Source organism: Salmo trutta, chromosome 28 (genome assembly GCF_901001165.1).
Source record: "Salmo trutta chromosome 28, fSalTru1.1, whole genome shotgun sequence".
Lineage (NCBI taxonomy): Eukaryota > Metazoa > Chordata > Actinopteri > Salmoniformes > Salmonidae > Salmo > Salmo trutta.
The window spans coordinates 16,493,344-16,514,078 of record NC_042984.1 but is presented as its reverse complement, the minus strand read 5'-3'; the positions used below and the strand labels follow the sequence as shown (position 1 = coordinate 16,514,078).

The window sequence follows — 20,735 nt, the reverse complement described above, 5'->3', positions numbered from 1 at the left end:
ATGATTGGAGATCTGTGCACAGTCAGATCTCTCTGACAGACAATTACGTTCTAGGCAATAAAAGGGGGGTGGGGTGATGGGAAATATATTTTATTTATCAGCGTACAATCTTTGCTAGATAATGAAACACATTATTTTGCTATCAACGCTAGGGACTCAATGAAACACCAAGTTCAAACACTAACACTTTATTATAATCTTTGGATATGTCTTTTACACTACATCCAGTGTTTATTAAAAGCATCCTCACAATTCAAAATGTAGCTTTACAAAGTGTTTGTTGTCAGAGACAAAACTCATTCTGTAATTTTTATAGGACTTTATTCTAAAATGTCCCATGAATCAATTTTTGCATGCATGGACTTTCATTTTATTTAAATAAAGGACTGTTAACTCAAAATGTGAAATACAGTGATCTGGTATTGCTATTAAATCTGAACTGATATTCTGCTACATAACCATCTGGAGATATTTAGATGCTTTATAATATCATCCTTGACATACAGTAAATACATTGACTACCTCATGGTCTTAGTCAAAAACATGTTCATAGAGGCTATGGAATAGTCTATATGAGACCGTAGTGGTGCAACTCAGGTAAAATGTGACGATTTGGAAAATACACAAACCAAACAAAGGGGTAAACCTCAAGCATGTCATTGACCAGGTCCAAACTGGACATAAAGTGCAAAAATTCCCAAAATAAAATTCAACCCCCCCAACATATGGAGTCTAGTCTTAGCATGAATTAAAAAGTGCTTATATTTGTTTCCTGAAAGCTCTATAGACAGGGGTGGAAATGGGGAGAGAAACTATTTTGATTTTATATTGGTGGGTTCACACAAATTCAGTGACTTTTTTTAAATTCCATTTTCCACCTCTGGCACTACTTTCACCTACATTCAAACTCAAGGGGTTAGACCAGAGTTAGACATATATGTCTCTGGGTTAGACTGAAAGGACCTAACGCGACATGATGCTGGCTCTGCCCTGTTCTCGTCCATACATGAGGAAGCTGACAGCCAATCGGAGGTCTTCCAGGTCCAGGTTAGACAGGAAGCACCTCTGTAGCTCCACCTCCACCGAGCTCCCACTGGGGCCATAGCCCCTCAAGAGCACCACAGCAGACCGCCACAGCAGCCAATCAGCTAGCTTCTTCATGCCAGCGCTGTCCTGATTGGCAAGGGCACGCCTTCCCCAGAGGCTCAGATGCAGCATGTTGGCAGCCACTCTGGCACTGGGGCGCTGCAGAGAAACAACAATAGGAGCATGGGATTCTCTGATAGTGTACATAATGACTTCCAATACTAATCACCAAGCCCTTACGTAGTGAACGGAGTACTGCATAATGAACAACTTCATCTTGTTTCTCACACAAATACTCTTGAGAATCCCTGAGAAATTAGGAAATTATTTTTAACATACCCTTCAACGAAGTGGTGGTCATATAATCTAATTCAATTCCTTACTAGACTCTGTACCTTATTGGGGTTCCTACGCAGAAGCAGCTTGACGACTAGTTGCATGTCAGCAGATACACAGGCAGGCAGGGCAGGAAGCTGGATCTCCTGGAAATTCCTGCTGTCCAGTCCACCTGCTCCATAGAACGGGTTGGCCTGGCCAAATATCTCATAAGAAATGGCCCCGACAGCCCATGCATCTGCCTTGCTATAATTAATAACCACACCCTGCCCAGGAACTGCAGTGACAACCTATAGAGAGATAGAGGTGTATTTTAATCCCAAAATCAGGAAAATGTTTCCATTTATGTTAACAGTCTGTCACAAGAGACAATGCTTGCATGAATCTTGATTGTATAGGTTGTTGTTTTCAATTTCTCTTGTGATAGCTTACCTCAGGTGCCATCAGGCAGGAGTTGCCTCCTCTGTTCACCCACATAGTGTTGAAGGGTAGTTGGAGACTAGAGTCACTCTGAGCCAAACAACAGCCGAAGTCTGTGATTACCAGGCGGGGGCAGCCCTCTGAACAATAGAGATGCCAAATAGCAATAGGATAATTGAATAAAACTAATATGATAAGCATGAATTAATTAATCAGTATCACATGCCATGTAAATATCTTCATTTGCGTTTGGAGAGAGAAAAAAGATCAAGACAGAATTCTGACCATGTCTTTTGTAAATTAATTTCATATTTAACTTTTAAAAAACATGGCAAAGCTTAATGACACTCAAGATACCATGCCTGAGCTTGCCCTGTTGCTCTCTCTCTCTGACCTGAGTCAAACTCCAGGAGCACGTTGTCTGACTTAAGGTCCCTGTGAGCGATGCCCTGTCTGTACAGATGGTCGACCCCCTCTAGCAGCTGCAGCACCATCAGAGAGCCCTCTCTCCTGCTGGGCACGTTCACCTCCAGGTACTGACGCAGGGTGCATGGGTAACTATGGAAACAGGGGGAGGAAAGATCAGTATACACTACACTAGGTTGGGTGAACAAATAACTACTGGGATGGACAAATCTGCACACAAAATGGTCCGGTCTGGTAAAAAACAAATGCTTTTTAGTCCAAGAGTTGACTGTCAGAAATGTTATATGAAGAGAGACTGTAGATTCCTATAACAACAACTTTATTATAAGATTAGCAAAAATGAAGCAATCAACCATTACCAAGAATGGTTCAGAGTTGAAAGCTTAAACATAGTCGGGTTTCTGCTTTTACAGAAAAAGTACAACCCCTTGTCTACGTGGCAGTTTAGCAGATGTGTGGAAACAGGTGGAACAGTGTAAAAGGCGATTGGTGTGTCTGTGCAGATTAAGATAGCCCCAGGTTGATAGCACGAGGGCTCAACCGTTTAACTGCGTTTTGTCACAGTTCACATTATAATGTGCTCCTTCCTGCAAGGTTCCACACAGCTGACTTCCTGCAGATAGTAAACCCCACGGGATCTCACATGCTGCAGCCGCACCTAAACAGATCTTAGCTAAGTCACACAAAGACAAGTTTGTATCAGGTTAGAAAAAACACTAGCATATAACAAGAGACTATTCCTTAAGGAGTAAAACGCAGGATTGCATGAGTAATTGTGTAACTTTCTATGACACAAGTTAATCTGGGGCTGGGACACTGAGATACAGGATGGATGTGGGAGAATTATCGTTACTTCTTCATGACCAGGAACAGGGTACGGTTGTTGCCCAGGCCCTCAGGGTTGAGTCTGGCTGGCAGGACATCAGGGTACTCCTCCTGGGCACCGGGTAGAAGGGGTACGTCCGCTGTGAACGCCCGGAACACCCTGATCACATTGGGGTGGGCAGAAACCCTCTTGGGCACCTCCCCAAAATACCTGCAAAACAGACCAACGGAAATAAAACTTGCAATGCACTCTGTTGATGCATGGCAAAACACTCAAAATATGTTGGGCTATTTTGTGTCTATTGAAAGTAAGTTGATGCTATGACTGACTGCTGATACTAACCCATTTAGTGCAATCTGTTCCTCTTTTTCCTGTTTCATGGCGAGAGGGCCTGCAGGGACCAGCTCCTGGGACATGGATCTCAGAATTGCCTCACTTGATGAACCAGCCTGCAGGGGAACAGGGAAGACAGTCTTATTACTATGCCAATTGCACGCTGAACATAGCCTGTATTCTACAGTAATATAAAAAATACAATTAAAAAAGTAACTCTCCTTGTGCCCCAATAATCTGTCATTTTTTCTGAAGTGTAGATTGGTGTAAGAATGGGCTAGACGATTTCCACCAAATTTCTTATACCAGTCCTTTCACTTTAAATCAATGAAGGAAAGTGAACAAGTGCACACTTCGGGGGAAAATGACATTATCTTGACAGACACCCACCCCAAAGTTCCACATCATCTTGACAGCTAGAGGATAGATGCACAGGGAGCTGGAGGGGCTCCTCAGAGACCCATTGGCCACCTCTCCATCTTCACTGGGCTGGTCATTTAGGGAACACCGGTCACTCTCCCTGTCCCTGGGCACAGCGAATGGTGCCGCAGCTTCATACACTGCAGCGTTGGAGCCTTTTCCTATCTGCTTCCCAATAACGTAGTCCTCCAGCTTGTAGCCCGAGGTGAAGGACTTGAGAGGACTGCAGTACTTCTTGGTAAACACAGCCTTTAGAAAAGAGGTGAAATGTAGGCCTTTAAGATTAAATAACACATTTTTATTAACGTTATTAAATTATTAGATATGTAATTATTATTTTATTTGACTAAATGTAATATTTAAATGTGATATTCCTGTCCAGACTAAAGGTAAAAACTGATGACTCACAAAAATGCCTTTTTTCAACATATCAATAAAATATTTTACATTGTAGATTGCTAGCACTTGTAGATCCATTTGTTGTCAACATCCATGTTGTTTACCTGGATATCCTGGCATGTCGCAGCACTCCTTCGATCATCATCGAGCTGTTGTTCGATCAACCCCACACCGAGACCGAAAGCCAAAAACACTGCTCTGTTTCTTGGCGAGCCGCTGCCCCCAAACCTCCTGAAACCACCAGACTGCAGCTGTGCTGCAAGACCCCTCAACGACATGCGGAAATATCGGTACCGAACTGGCAGGAAAGTCTGAGGCTGAACGGTGCGGGCCGGTTGACGAAGACGCTCACCTCGGAACTTTGCTGCAAGTCGACCAGCAGGTTTGAGGAGACCTAGCTGGATAACAGACCGTCCCAACTCCACCCCACGGCTGATGGCATGTTTTACAGACATGCTTTACCAAAAAATGTAAGTTTCGCTTTGTTTTTACTTTCTCCGTCAGTCCTCGTCGTTCATAACGTTACACCACTTCTTATTCGATGAGGTTTAACGGCGGTTGGCATCCAATAAATGTTGCATTACCGCCACCTACTCGACTGGAGTACAACTCCATTATACTGCTCCGCTATTTAAATCAAATCTTATTGTCACATACACATAGTTAACAGATGCTATTGCGAGTGTAGCGAAATGCTTGTGCTTCTAGTTCCGACATTGCAGCAATATCTAACAAGTAATCTAACAATTCCACAACAACTACATAATACACACAAATCTAAGTAAAGGAATGGGATAAGAATATGTACATATAAATATATAGATGGGCCATGACAGACCGGCATAGACGAGATGCAATAGACAGTATAAAATACAGTATATTCATCTGGGATGAATAGTGCAAGATATGTAAACATCATTATTAAAGTGGCATTAATAAAGTGACTAGTGATCCATTTCTTAGAGTGGCTAATGATTTCAAGTCTGTATGTAGGCAGCAGCCTCTCTGAGTTAGTGATTGCTATTTAACAGTCTGATGGCCTTGAGATAGAAGCTGTTTTTCAGTCTTTTAGTCCCAGCTTTGATCCACCTGTACTGACCTCGCCTTCTGGATGTTAGCGGTGTGAACAGGCAGTGACTCAGATGGTTGTTGTCCTTGATGATCTTTTTGACCTTCCTGTGACATCGGGTGTTGTAGGTGTCCTGGAGGGCAGGTAGTTTGCCCCCGGTGATGCGTTGTGCAGACCACACCACCCTCTGGAGAGCTCTGCGGTTGTGGGCGGTGCAGTTGCCGTACCAGGCGGTGATACAGCCGACAGGATGCTCTGAATTGTGCATCTGTAGAAGTTTGTGAGGGTTTTAAGTGACAAGCTAAATTTCCTCAGCCTCCTGAGGTTGAAGAGGCGCTGTTGCACCTTCTTCACCTCACTGTCTGTGTGGGTGGACCATTTCAGTTTGTCCGTGATGTGTACGCCGAGGAACTTTCCAAGTGCTATTTAGTCATCCCTCAGGCCAACAACCTGAAAGGATGGGAGATCACCACTTAACACACCCTGTAACTCTTCTGATGTCAAGTCTCGCACACCCAAATACCTCTCTGCAGCTGCCACCACAACCTCAATTTTCTGCGACTTACGTTCCCTCCCTGCAGTACAGTTGATAACCATTGCTATAAATGCTAAAAATCCAATCTTACTCAAACATATATCAATTGTTGACCTCTCCCTCTGTACTGGTACAGTGCTACTACTCCCACCACTCCTCTCCGGATCCCCCCCACTTGACCCATCTATCTACTTTCTTCACTGCCTCAGCATGACAACTTCTGCACTACTCTAACCCTTGAAACCTCAACCTGCCTCTCTCGCACGGGACATTTCTGATCCCCAGCCCCACGGGCACCCCTACATTTAACACATACCACTACTTTCCCCAATGCTACACATTCCTTTGTCTCATGCCCTTCTGCACACTTCTCACACCTAGGAACCTCCCTCCTACACACTGCTGCCACATGCCCATAAGCTTGACACCTGTAACAACATAATGTATTCGGCACAAAAGCTTGTACAGGATACCTTATATATCCTAACATCACTTTGTCGGGCAAAGAATCAACATCAAAACTCAAAAGAACAGACAATGACTGTTCTGTTTCACCACTCACACCACCCTGTCTGCGTTGCACCAAACGACGAGCATCCCAAACACCGGAATCTTCCCCTTCAGTTGGTCAACTTTTACATTTACCGCTACCTCAGTAATCACTCCTTTCAATGGCGGCCTTTTCTTGAGAGCAAAACAATTCACATTTCTTGCCCCCATTCGTTTAACACAGAGAGCCTTCTCCCACTGACCAGCAGAAACACAAACAATTATCACAAGACCACTTCTGGTTACCGATTCCACAGCACCCAACTCTGTTTTCACACACCCTGAAACCACAAATGGGTTAAAAATGTTTAAATAAATATGTACTCATCTTTATCCTGACCCTTGGTGCAAGCCTATGGCTCAGAGAACTTCACCACACCTACCAGATCAGGTACTGCACCCTCATTCACTTCCATTTCTCCTCCTGTCTTCAGCTCACTCTGCTTACACTTTCTACCATTCTTCTTTAACAAACCATCTCCCTTTTTCCCACCATTTTTAACTGACTCAAGCTCACCCTCTTCCTCCCTCTCTCTCTTAGACCTCCTCTGCCTCCCTTTTTCCCACCATTTTTAACTGACTCAAGCTCACCCTCTTCCTCCCTCTCTCTCTTAGACCTCCTCTGCCTCCCTTTTTCCCACCATTTTTAACTGACTCAAGCTCACCCTCTTCCTCCCTCTCTCTCTTAGACCTCCTCTGCCTCTCTTTTTCTCTCCATTGCTCCTCCAAATTCCAAGTATACGTCTCCTTGTGATAATACTGCATTTCTCCTGACATACATCTTGTTCTTGCCTTCTCAAGGGACGCCATTTAACCGGCTGTCACAATCTCCGTACAATCAGAATGAACCCATCAGGATGTAGCACTCTTCTTCTTCTTCTGTGGGGTTTATCAGCGGTTAGCATCCAACGTGATGATGCATTACCACCACTTACTGTACTGAAGTATGGGCCAGAGACAGGGAGAAACTAAATCCTACCTGCCAGTCCCGTTGCTCTTAAAAAATATAACAAAATATTTGATACTATATCTAATGACGTTCTACTCAATATACATTTAAAACTCATTTCCTGTATCTCTTTTTCCCTCATACTAGATCTCAGCCTCTCTCTTTCTCTCTGATACTTCCCACACTGTAGCAATACATGCTCCAAGGTCTCTGTTTCCTGGCAATAATCACACTTTCCTGTTGGATGCTTTCCTATCACATTTAAGGTCCTCTTCAACCGGCTGTGTCCAACCTTTAATCTTTTAAAAATAGCCTCCTCTCTTCTGTCCCTTCCTGCCGTCCTCCCCTCTTCGACTTTACTCTGTACTTGAAATAAATGCCTGCCCTTAGTATCGCTATTCCACTGCTCCCACCATCTCTGCACCATCACTGTCCATATCAGGCTTTTTGCCTCTGCCTTGCTCATTGAAACTACAACATCAACATCCCCACTACTAAGTGCTTGTTTAGCCAGTACATCAACTGCCTCGTTCCCCTCCACCCCCACACGGGCTGGGATTCAAGTAAATCTTATCTGTATACCCATCTGTCTATTCCTGCCATGGGTTTGTAACACCTCATAAAGCAGGTCTTGTCTGCTACGTGACCTAAATGACTGGAGACTCATTAACACTGCACATGAATCAGAGCAAATAACTACTCTGTCTGGCTTGACTTCCTCCATCCACTGCAAGGCCAACAGTATGGCCATCAGCTCTGCAGTATATACATACAGATGATCTGTAATACGTTTCCTGACTTCCACCCCACATTCCTGCAGTACAAATGCTGACACAGTATGTTATGTCCTTGGATCTTTTGAACCATCTGTGCAAATGGCCACAAAATCCTGTGGCGCAGTGGGCTCTCGAGTAAGGCACTGCATCTCAGTGCAAGAGGTGTCACTACAGTCCCTGGTTCAATTCCAGGCTGTATCACATCCGGCCGTGATTGGGAGCCCCATGAGGCAGCGCACAATTGGCCCAGCGTCGTCCGGGTTTGGCCGTCATTGTAAATAAGAATTTGTTCTTAACTGACTTGCCTAGTTAAATAAAGGTTAAATAAATAAACATAAAATAAATAAAATCTAGACGTCTCTTAAACAAATCAGATGGATCAACACCCTCCCTATCTTTCGGTAGTCTCTCCAAAACTTCTAGATCAACTACTCAACACTGCATCCCAGTTATAAAGCAGCTGCTAGGTCTTGATGTTCTTCTTTATCAAAAGCTAGCGCGACGCTTTTCCATTTCAAACAAGCGCGCTCTTCCAACCACCATCCACCGTCTCGCTTCATGCGCTTGATACCCTTCCACTCCCAAACAGGAAACTACCTTCCCAACGTTACACAACACAAGGACGAATAGTTATGTAAACCAACTGGAACAGTCACAGAGAACGTGCTTCTTAGTGTCACATGACGTTTTTTTTTAAACTTGACCTGTTTTTAGAATTAAAGAGACAATGACAATGTTATTGGTGTCAGCAAATGATGCAAATAGGCCTAAACACATTCAAAACTTTACACAAATGTCCTAAAATATTGTAATATTAATGAGTAATACATCAAAATGCATTTTCAACACTGATACTTCATACTTCAAACAAACACTCGCAAATCATACACATACAAAAACTAATGTGATTATGAGTTGTGTAGCATAATATCATTTGATGTAATTTACTGCATTTCAAACACTTGTTAGAAAACACATTGAGACAGATTTTCCTAATTTCAAAGGCAAGACAGAAGAAAAATAATATCCAATGACATTATTCAACTAATAAATTGTATAGTCCTATTGGCTGGCAAATCAGCCCATTATCCAGCCCAGCAGTCTAACATTTCACAGACTTGTAATGCCGTTATGAACGATTCTGGTTTTGCCTCTTGTCTTTTGAATACTATTATGACCCATTCTTTGTGGTGAACAATCTCTTTTTCTTCAGGTCTTCGGGCCCAAAGGACACAGGAAGCAGGTCTTCTATAGTCATTTCCTTGTAAGAACCATCAGGCTTGGATAGGTAGACGGACCAATGATCACCAAACTACAAAGAAAAGGGAAATTGGATTATTTGAAATTTTTCCATTATAGATGCATGGCTGTGTGTGAACCAGTACCTGGGTTTGAGGAGACAAGATCAGTCTCTGACGCCCAGGATCCTTGAATTCAAAGTCCCATTAACCAGCTCTGGAAACGTTATAATGTCAAAATACGTTCAGTGCTCATCAAAATATGGAGTTTTGAAGAGCAACTATCGCCATTACTGCCGTTAGGTATAAATCTATATTTTTATTAGTTATCTTTTGTGATACTGTTCTGCTGCTGGATCAACCAACCTGTACGTGGCAGAGTGACTTCATTGGAGGTGCCGAAGGTGTATTTGGCGCGTGGGCACTTGGTCCAAAAAAATAGGTACTTTTTATTTAGACCTTTTTTGGAAGTACAGACCGTGTGTAACGGCAGTAATGACGACAGCTGTTCTGCGAAACTCCATGTTTTTGTGGTAGTGAACATATTTTGACATGATAACGTTTGCAGAGCTGGTTAATGGGACTTTGAATTGAAGGATCCTGGGCGTCAGAGGAGATCTCGTCTCCTCATGTCCAGGTACGGGTTCAGGCTGTGTGAAGTACCTTTGATTTTAAAACAACCATACATGGTGATTTCATGGTTTAGACCTTTGTTCCATTATCAATGCACTCATTCACATATCTAAGTTGTTTAAATCATTTATGTACCTCTCTCATGAACTGTCTGCAACCTCCACATGGTGAGATGAACTGGTCTTCCAGGTCACTACAAAATCAATCATGTCATTAACAACATTACCCTCAATGGTCATTTTTAGTACTGTGTGCACCAATATACTTAGTGTTGACCATAATAGTATAGTTGTGCAGAAATTACAACTTTTTTTGTATTTTCTCTATTAATTATCTACTGAACATTTCAGGAAGACTAAGACATACCCCAAATTACTGTTTATATCAGCATGACTTTGATAGTAGAATGGTTTATAACCATCTACACACTCCGAGGGGAAGCAAAACCCAATGAACTCTATGATGAGGGTCATTAATAATTGTATGTACTAATCTTAACTTGATGAAATCAACAGGATGACTGAATCAATACTTTTTTGGGATTCAGACATCATCGATCAACTGACCGTTGTTTACTCAGAAACAAGGCAAAGTTTAAAAAAGTATGTACCTGGCAATGGCAATAGCCTTAAAACTTCTGTATCCCCCGGAAACAGCTTTTGCAATAGCGGTCCTCTCTGCACAGAGGCCAAGGTTGTAGCTAGCATTTTCTACATTGCATCCTGTTAAGAAAAGTTCTGCATTTGTAAGAGTTCCTGGAATCTCTGGCATGGCATCACATTAAAAACAGAACACATCACTTCATTTAATAACACTATAAAATAATGACTCTCAATTATCATTCTTGACTCACACTCAAAGGGGTCAATTTGATGCTTCTAAGGGCAATCTTAGTGTCACATATATTCATGTCTCATATGACCTGCACTGAACAGGAATGTAGAAAATCAACCTAAAATCGACATCTTTAAAATGTCTGGGTTGTGACTTCAAGCAGAACAGACACAATAGAACAGACACAACCAATACTGAATCAGAAAGATCCTGTTTGTATCCACTGACCTGTCTGACTTTATCCTCTGGCCTGTCTGACCTTATCCACTGGCCTGTCTGACTTTATCCACTGACGTGTCTGATTTTATCCTCTGGCCTGTCTGACTTTATCCACTGGCCTGTCTGACTTTATCCTCTGGCCTGTCTGACTTTATCCTCTGGCCTGTCTGACTTTATCCTCTGGCCTGTCTGACTTTATCCTCTGGCCTGTCTGACTTTATCCTTTGGCCTGTCTGACTTTATCCTCTGGCCTGTCTGACTTTATCCTCTGGCCTGTCTGACTTTATCCTCTGGCCTGTCTGACTTTATCCACTGGCCTGTCTGACTTTATCCTCTGGCCTGTCTGACTTTATCCTCTGGCCTGTCTGACATTATCCTCTGGCCTGTCTGACTTTATCCTCTGGCCTGTCTGACTTTATCCTCTGGCCTGTCTGACTTTATCCACTGACGTGTCTGATTTTATCCTCTGGCCTGTCTGACTTTATCCTCTGGCCTGTCTGACTTTATCCTCTGGCCTGTCTTACTTTATCCTCTGGCCTGTCTGACTTTATCCTCTGGCCTGTCTGACTTTATCCTCTGGCCTGTCTGACTTTATCCTTTGGCCTGTCTGACTTTATCGTCTGGCCTGTCTGACTTTTTCCTCTGGCCTGTCTTACTTTATCCTCTGGCCTGTCTGACTTTATCCACTGGCCTGTCTGACCTTATCCTCTGACCTGTCTGACTTTATCGTATGGCCTGTCAACAAACTTTATAACATCAAAGGATGTTCGAAGTTATTATATTTTTAATAATTTTTCTCTCTATTGTTATGTTATTTTTCTATTTCCATTACTTAACAGGTTAACAGAATACCATTAAATGTTCTTTACTCCATGGTGCATAACATTGTTATAAATTATCATGACTGTAGTTATTTTAAGCCACCTGAAGAGTTACGGCAGTATTCAACATACTAAATAAATAAATTGAAGCATTTTTATCAGCCAAAACCCATGTATTCTTATTATTATATTATTTGAAAGCCCCTCACCTGTAAAAACTGTCCCATCATGTGCCAACAGGGCTGCCCCCACCCGGAACTTACTGTAGGGACAGTAGGCAAACTCTTTAGCCCCCTGGGACTGGTGAATAAGAGGTTTAATCCAATCCTCATTGTCCTCTTCACTCGAGTGATTCCTGGCTTCTGTGTCTGCTCCGTCTACCCTTAACTCACCGATCCTGAAGTCTGTCATACCAACCCTTTCTTTGTAAGTGTCTGTTGAGAGAGAAAATGAGAGATAAAAGGTGGAAATAGAGAGTGGATGGATTGAAAGCTGTACCCAACAAGCAGGTTTTTAAGAGCCCCACAGCTCACACATGGTCTGGGTGGGAGGGGCACTGGCGCACTCTTCAGGGGAAGCCTAGCGTGTGTAATGACTTTTAAAGAGATCATTACCATATAGGGTTGGGGGGCAATTCCTACTTCCTGAATGTACTGATTTGAAATGCAATTGACCCCAACCTTTATCATTACTTTACTCTGGCTAATGACTTTCCTTTAAACAGGGGTTACTTAAATTATAATGGCTCATTCGTATGCTTATGACAAGTCTTACAATCCCTTATGCAAAATCATGTATCATAATGCATTATTGATTATACCTGCAGACTTGTACCAAATCTTTATAACAAGTAAATTATGATTGATTGATACATGTATGTGCAGTGAGGGTAAAAATGTAAATAAAAAAAACACAGAAAGACCTAATACCAAAAAATTAACTATTTATTGTTATAGAGTGTTTGTATGATGATTGTTTAATAATTATAATAAAAACCTATAATAATAGATTGGGTTTTGATAGGTTCTGAACAAACTGAGTAAAAACTCAAACGGACAACTAGATAAAGCTCATACCAAGTTTATTCACTCACTGGGTCATACAGCTGTAAAGACAAGGCATGATTACACAAGCACATATATATATATTTAATAAAACCTTATTCTACCTGGGGCGGCAGGTAGCCTAGTTGTTAGAGAATTGGACCAGTAACCGAAAGGTTGCTGGATTGAATCCCCGAGCTGACAAGGTAAAAGTCTGTAGTTCTGCCCTTGAACAAGGCAGTTAACCCACTGTTCCTCGGTAGGCCATCATTGTAAATAAAAATGTGTTCTTAACTGACTTGCCTAGTTAAATAAAGGTCAAATACATTTTAAAAGTACTACAGTAGGAAAGACATTGTGGTGGGCCCCTCTGGCCCCCCTCCCATAGGTTTCTTCCCACTTCATCTGTTGATTTGACCTCGAGACGCATTCCTCACTCCTCCTTAGTTCCGCAGCTGTCCTGCCTTATCAGAGACTAACAATTGCCTTTCACCTCTCTCCTCAGAAACATTGACCCCAAAATATACATACCTTATACATGTAAAGTAATTAATGCGTTCTAGTATGGTAACATGAATCAGTACATTTCAAGCAAGAATCTTAACAGTTTATATAGCATTTTTTCTCTCTTCACAACAGAATAACAAAGTTGAACTGTCAATCATGTATGTAGGTTTAATACAAGGTTAATAATCATCAGATTCTTACAACCTCAGAACCTCAATGCTTAAATCTGATATCTGTAAAGACATAATTTAGTCAGTGTCCAAAGCTAACTAAATGAATGAGAAAATGGTGGTTTATTGCTCTTCCACACAGAATGACATACTGTAGGATCTCTGTGCTACTTGCCCTAATATTGCTTCTATGTTGGCCCTCTACTCACAGCTAATGTGAGGCCACAGCCACTGCTCTTGTTCATATGGTTTAAAACTGACAAGCAGGAGTGGAATAGTGTAGTATTTTATTTTACCTCATGGTGATTTATGTCCTTCTATTCAATTCATTGTGGAACTGTTCTCTTCCCTGGATGCGCTACCCTTCCTGGACATTGGTCTTGATTCAGTTGTTGGGGTTGTCACTGTTGATGATCCAGTCCATCCATCTGACATACATTCTGACTTGAGTGTAGACTCCTGGGAAGTAAGGGTTGGCACAGCTGATTCCCCATGAGACGATGCCTTCCAAGTTTCCATTGCAGATAAGGGGTCCGCCTGAGTCGCCCTGTAGTACAATAACACAAAAGACACAATGATGAACAAAAGCTCTAGTCCTTTTGGTAGGGATATAAAGTGTGAATACACCACTCGTATCTGGCCAATTTCATGTTAGTTACTACACATTTTACATAACACTGTTTTGTGTCTGTTTTTCTATTCTATGACTAAATTGTGAAATTGTGATATTTTATTTTCTCACTTTCTTCTGCCATTGAAATGCCATTGTTGTGGTTTTAAAGAATGTCCTGTGATCTGGGGATCAGCATCTGATGTCCCTTATCTGAACCTCATACTGTACATTTCCATAATTCAAACTAAATCAATTCCATTGGCTCTGGCCCAGTTTTAAAGGCCCACACCCTATATTATTCATAGCAGTCTATACCTACGCTCTTGTGACAGATGTGTTCTGCTTTTCATGTTTTGTGTTTGCTTGTCATGTATTGTGTAATTGATGTGTATTGATCATTTCATGCAGGGCTATCTAGAACCTAAAATGGTTCTTAGGCTGTCCCCATAGGAGAACCCTTTGAAAAAACATTTTTGGTTCCAGATAGAACCCTTTTGGTTCCAGGTAGAACCTTTTTGCCTTCCATGTAGAACCCTTTCCACAGAGAGTTCCTAATGGAACCAAAAAGGATTCTCATATGGGGACAGCCACAGAACCCTTTTTTTAAGAGTGTGGTCTCAGCATGACTCCCTGGTTAAATAAAGGTTAAGAAAAGAATATTTGATTCTGGGAAGATTAGGCTAGTCTGTACCTGACAGGAGTCCTTGCCACCAAAGCGAGACCCAGCGCACATCATGTTGTCTGTGATCCTCCAGTAGTAGTAGTTGTGGCAGTAAGGAATGGTCTGCACATCCACAGCACGCAGCACAGGGGACAGGAAGTAGCTGTAGATATGCGTGACGCCCCAGCCGCTCACCTTACAGGTGGTGTACCCTGGGAGAGCAGGGGTGTCGTCTTCTGGCAGTGGGGCAGGCTGAACGTAGGCATTGAGCTTGGCTGGCTCACTGAGCTGGAACACACAACCACAGGAAAGGCACAACATCAGATGCTGCTGACCAATCAGGAGGCACACAATCAGATGCTGACCAATCAGAGAGAAGGGATCAAAGGGGGCGGAGTCAATGTTATGGTACAATGTCTAAGCTGCAGCAGTATCCGAAGTTATGCAGTGAGTAGACTAACTGAAATATTGAAACACATTAACAACATGGATAGGTTCAAATATCTACACTAGCATACCACTTTCCCAAGCTTCATTGTAAGTGGTATGCACGTCTCTACCTCATGGTAATGGAATGGAAAGTCTCTTACCTTGATGAGCATGATGTCGTTGTTGAAAGTCTTGTAGTTGTAGCTATAGTGGACCAAGATCTTGGAGATGTTGAACACTTGCTCGAAGCCTTCTTCCTCGACCAGACTGTGCTCACTCAAAACCACCTGGATCAGCTGGGCCCTTAGGAGGAACAGACATGATCCAATCTAGTAAGAACTATGTCCAGGGGAATTGGAGAGGATGCATATAGAACCTACAACATAATACACTACTATTCCCCACCCCCAAAACATTTGCTCATTCAAGTGCGAGCTGGACCTTTGAATTTTTTTATGTAATTGACTGTTGGCTTCTAGCATCTGTTCATTGTTTTATGCAATAGGATAGAGTTGACCTTCCCTTCAACTGTGACACTACTATGCCATAATTGTAGTCAGTACTCACGGTCTCCAGCAGTGGGCAGCAGACACCACCCACTGGGGCCGAATGAGGGTGGCTCCACAGTAGTGGTTCCTGTTATACTGTATAGATGCCTGGTACTTGATAGAGTACCGTTCGACTTCTTGTCCTCCGATGATTCTCTGTGTCAATGTCTCTGTGGATTAGATTGAGAGGACAGTTTGTTATTAATCTGAATTAGTCATCTGAATTCCTACATGTGCATTGTGCATACAAAATTATTCAAGTGGTTAGTAAATTATACATGAAAATATAATTATTTTGACATAAATAATGTAGTTGTCATCTTTATGTGAATATAATTAGTACTTTACTTCACTACACCTGTAACGAAAAAGTTTGATTCAACATAAGATGAATGCATAATCTAAACAACTATTTCTGTGTAAAAACAACAAGGAACATTTTGTTTAATTTACATTTTCATAATATTTCCTTTCTATTTAAGAATTTTAAATTCTTCCAACAACTTGCCATGTGGCTGTTTTCAGAGGATTGTGGGTCATCGTTTTTTTTTTTTACTTTATGATACTTTTACACAATGTACGCATGTTTGAAGAATGAAAGGCTCATTTCTATATTAGTATCAAACAGTTTGTTAGGGAATGAGGTGTAATGGATCATGATGAATGGATATCAAAACTGTCTGGCAAATTGACCTTAAATGATGAGAGCACCCATTCTCACCATTAATAAGATCATGTGAGTCGCTCTTGACAGAGGCAAATACATCAAGCTAGTTAGTGCTAGTGGAATGAGCACTGTGCTCAACAAATTCCTGCTAAAGTGGATGAAAATGTTGAGCGATGAAGTTCATAAAGCCACACTAAGGCACGATCAATGAAAGTAACTACATAATCAGAAAGATTAAGTAGATCTAATGTACAATGACAGTTCTGGATTTGCTCAAATTAAGTTGGATCGTAGCCATTGTTTTATGCTGGACTTTATATATTAGTGTTTGTGAAACACTAAAAGGGAAATATATTATATGTAAAAATACACCATGTTGGAAATACTCAAAAAGCTGATGCAAAAAGTTGCCATTTTTTTTAAAAGTGGAACTAACACGATATTTTTTACAGTGTACATTAAAAACCGTTATGGATACACTAATTGAACAGATGGCTGAAAAAGGAATGTTCAAGGCCTGATGCTCTGTGGCCAATATTAGAAAAACAATGTTAATTCTGAAACAGTTGTAAACTGTGTGCATTATTTACAAACAAATTGTAACATCCGTCGTTAAAGGTAGACCAAGGCGCAGCGTGGGTTGGGTTCATCATATTTTATTTAACGTTGAACCGGCAAAAAACAAAACAATGAACAACACAACGAACAAAAAGTTTTGCAGGCTACTAACAGCAATACAAAAACAAGATCCCACAAACACAGGTGGAAAAAAGGCTGCCTAAGTATGGCTTCCAATCAGAGACAACGATAGACACCTGCCTCTGATTGGAAACCATACCCGGCCAAAACATAGAAAATAAAACATAGAATGCCCACCCCACACCCTGACCTAACCACATAGAGAAACAAACCCTCTCTCTCAGGTCAGGGCGTGACAGTACCCCCCCCCCCCCCCCCAAAAGGTGCGGACTCCCAGCCGCAAACCTGAACCGATAGGGGAGGGTCCGGGTGGGCATCTATACTTGGCGGCGGCTCTGGTTCGGGGCGTAGCCCCCACACCGCCCGCTGATCCCCCGCTTCCGTGTCACCGGAGGAACCAGACCGTGGATCAGCGCCGGAGGCTCTGAACTGCCGACTGCCACTGAAGACTCTGGGCTACAGGCCGCCGCTGAATACCCGGGGCTGCAGACCGTCGCTGAAGACTCGGGGCTGGAGAACGTTGCTGGAGGCTCCGAACTGGAGAGCGTCGCTGGAGGTTCCGGGCTGAGGAGCGTCGCTGGAGGCTCCGGACTGAGGAGCGTCGCTGGAGGCTCCGGACTGGGGAGCGTCGCAGGAGGCCTCCTACGTGGAGCTGGAACCGGTCTCACCGGACTGGGGAGACGCACAGGAGACTGGGTGCGCAGAGCAGGCACAGGGTATACTGGGCCGTGGAGGTGCCCCGGAGGTCTGGAGCTCAGGGCTGGCACACCCCGTCCTGGCTGGATGGTCACTGTAGCCCAGCAAGGGCGGGGCGCTGGTACAGGATGGACTGTGCTGCGCTGGTGAATGGGGGGTACCGTGCGTAGAGCAGGCGCAGGATAACCTGGGCCGTAGAGACGCACTGGAGACCAGATACGCTGAGCCGGCGCACTTCTTCCTGGCTGATGGCCAACTCTAGCATGGCAACGGTGAGGAGCTTGCACCGAGCGCACCGGGCTGTGATTGCGCACTGGCGACAAAGTGCGCATCACCGCATAACACGGTGCTTGCTCGGTCACTCGCTCCCCAAGGTAAGCACGGGGAGTTGGCTCAGGTCTTAAAACCACCTTAGCCAATCTACCCGTGTGCCCCGCCCAAATTGTTTTTGGCGCTGCCTCTCGGGCCTCCGTTGTTGCCTTGCCTGTTGATCTCGTCGCTGTACCTCCCTCGCTGCTTCCACCTGTTCCCATGGGAGGTGATCCCTTCCGGCCTGGATCTCCTCCCACGTCCAGGATCCTTTGCCATCCAGGATGTCCTCCCATGTCCAGTCCATCGGCCCACGCTGCTTGGTCCTTTGGTGGTGGGATCTTCTGTAACGTCCGTCGTTAAAGGTCGACCAAGGCGCAGCGTGGGTTGGGTTCATCATATTTTATTTAATGGTGAACCGGCAAAAAACAAAACAATGAACAACACAACGAACAAAAAGTTTTGCAGGCTACTAACAGCAATACAAAAACAAGATCCCACAAACACAGGTGGAAAAAAGGCTGCCTAAGTATGGCTTCCAATCAGAGACAACGATAGACACCTGCCTCTGATTGGAAACCATACCCGGCCAAAACATAGAAAATAAAACATAGAATGCCCACCCCACACCCTGACCTAACCACATAGAAAAACAAACCCTCTCTCTCAGGTCAGGGCGTGACACAAATACTAACCAGCTGGATATTGGCAGCGTACTGTAAATTGTTGTACTTTTATAAAGCATCAACATCGTACTTTTAGCTGTCGCCAGAGTCACATGGTACCACATATGCGTTTCTAGTGTGCTACAGGTTTCACGTGGCTTAACTTCACATGCTATTACATATTGTAACAATGTTAGTCCAATCATGTAACCTGGACTGTAGGGACTTCAAATGTCATAGGATCCTGGACCTGAGACCCATGATGATGAGGATATGCTGTAACATACAATGGGTATTCAGGGCCGGACTTAGGCTAATCATAGCTCCTTTAGCTGTGTCTTTGTTTCCACTCTACAGCCAGCACACAAACAGGCACACAAACAGTCACACAAACAGGCACACAAACAAGTGTACAGACCGCATCCAGAAGCATCTACCTTTCAGAGTACTCTATTTACTGTTTTTACTCTGCCCCAAACCATACTGGGATTTTATTCATCCTTCTAGAATTCAAGGCGTATTTGTACTGTTTACACATATGGCCTATTACAAGTATTTTTTTTATGATCCAAGTGTGATCTAGTAGTAACCTACCTCTGACTGAGAGAGCCAGTAGGAGCAGCACTGCAGACCATGTCAACTGTTCCATGTTTACTTCACTTGAAACATGGAAACACATAGAATTTGATTAGAGAACTCCCCAATAATAACATAGCAGTGTTTCTAGCCTACATAGATGTCCTAGGGATTGTTTTATCTCAAGACAAAATCCCTCACAGCTTCTGAGAGATCAAAGTATTTTTCTGATATCCTCAATTATGTGATTTTTACATGAGATACATCCCATCCCGTGTTAGGACCACTGAGATGATTGAAGACGACATCCTGTAACTCTTCAAACTTGCTCTTTTCCCTTAGAAAGGTATTCAGTGTAGTTTAAACAAAATTTCACATGTAAAATTCAATAACTTGACTGATAGAATTCATGTAATAAGGTCATTGATTTTAATAAAGCAATCCCATATCTTTGAGTAGATGTAGCTTTTGACCCCATGTAAGTAACAATGGACTTAAAAAAATTAACTTAAATGTTTTACATAAAATATGCACCAAAAAACCCATGAAAGTATCTAGAAGTTTTGCTACTCACCAACAGCCACAATCCTTCACTGCACAGCCTTCTGGTATCTCCAACTGGTGGTTCCAGGGTTCTCCTCTCGCCTTTTAGAATGATACCATGCCCTTTTATTTGGCTTTGTTATGTCCCATCATGCATATGAAATGGTTTATCCCACAACACAAGACAGAGACTGACCTAGTCCATGACAAAACATTGTGTCCTCCATTATCTCCATTTCTAAGCCTTTTCTTGATTGCATCTTGGGGCTCATTGTTGAGTGGAGGTAGCTGGGAATTGAACACCTTTCTCCAGTCAAGCCCAAGACGTGAACATAATAAGAGTTCATCGGTTTATTGTGCTGATTGGATTGAATGGGGGTGGTGTTAGATAAGAATTAATGTATTGTGGCATTAAAAAACAGTATTATTATAGCAAATATAAAAAGCTACATTTATCCCCTTTGCATGATGTAAATGACTTGAACAATAGGCCTATCCAAATATGAATAACATCTTATGGTTTTATGTGTGTGGTCATGCATCCTCAAAAAAACAAAGGCGCTACACTGATAATACATACATGAAAATAACAGAAACGCCCACACGCTGTATGCTCCTAATTACCACATTTAAAGACAACATTACGATCTGTGTATTGCACCATATCAGGTTATCAACTTCTGCATGCATTTTGTATTTATATTTTGATGTGTATTTTCTGCCCCCTGTATTTTCCGGGG

The 20,735-nt window shown here is 42.7% G+C and overlaps 3 protein-coding genes across 3 annotated transcripts; all 3 read right to left on the bottom strand.

Moving 5' to 3' along the window:
• Nucleotides 1-172: 172 nt before the first annotated feature.
• On the bottom strand, nt 173-4,839 carry pink1 (PTEN induced kinase 1). Its single transcript, XM_029718866.1, has 8 exons — nt 4,351-4,839; nt 3,818-4,096; nt 3,437-3,543; nt 3,122-3,304; nt 2,237-2,400; nt 1,855-1,982; nt 1,482-1,712; nt 173-1,245 (listed from the first exon to the last, which is right to left on the bottom strand). The coding sequence occupies exons 1-8, from the start codon at nt 4,699-4,701 to the stop codon at nt 964-966; spliced, it is 1,725 nt and encodes a 574-aa protein (XP_029574726.1). The 5' UTR covers nt 4,702-4,839; the 3' UTR covers nt 173-963.
• Nucleotides 4,840-8,896: 4,057 nt separating this feature from the next.
• LOC115165627 (cytidine deaminase-like) lies at nt 8,897-13,971 on the bottom strand. The gene is made up of 5 exons (XM_029718860.1): nt 13,886-13,971; nt 12,079-12,303; nt 10,606-10,717; nt 10,131-10,188; nt 8,897-9,436 (listed from the first exon to the last, which is right to left on the bottom strand). Exons 2-5 carry the CDS (start codon nt 12,278-12,280, stop codon nt 9,296-9,298), a joined length of 513 nt encoding a protein of 170 aa, XP_029574720.1. The 5' UTR covers nt 12,281-12,303; nt 13,886-13,971; the 3' UTR covers nt 8,897-9,295.
• Nucleotides 13,944-20,204, bottom strand: LOC115165626 (trypsin I-P1). The gene is made up of 6 exons (XM_029718859.1): nt 20,027-20,204; nt 19,471-19,535; nt 15,860-16,010; nt 15,454-15,595; nt 14,894-15,151; nt 13,944-14,136 (listed from the first exon to the last, which is right to left on the bottom strand). Exons 2-6 carry the CDS (start codon nt 19,523-19,525, stop codon nt 13,975-13,977), a joined length of 768 nt encoding a protein of 255 aa, XP_029574719.1. The 5' UTR covers nt 19,526-19,535; nt 20,027-20,204; the 3' UTR covers nt 13,944-13,974.
• Between the last annotated feature and the right edge of the window lie 531 nt (nt 20,205-20,735).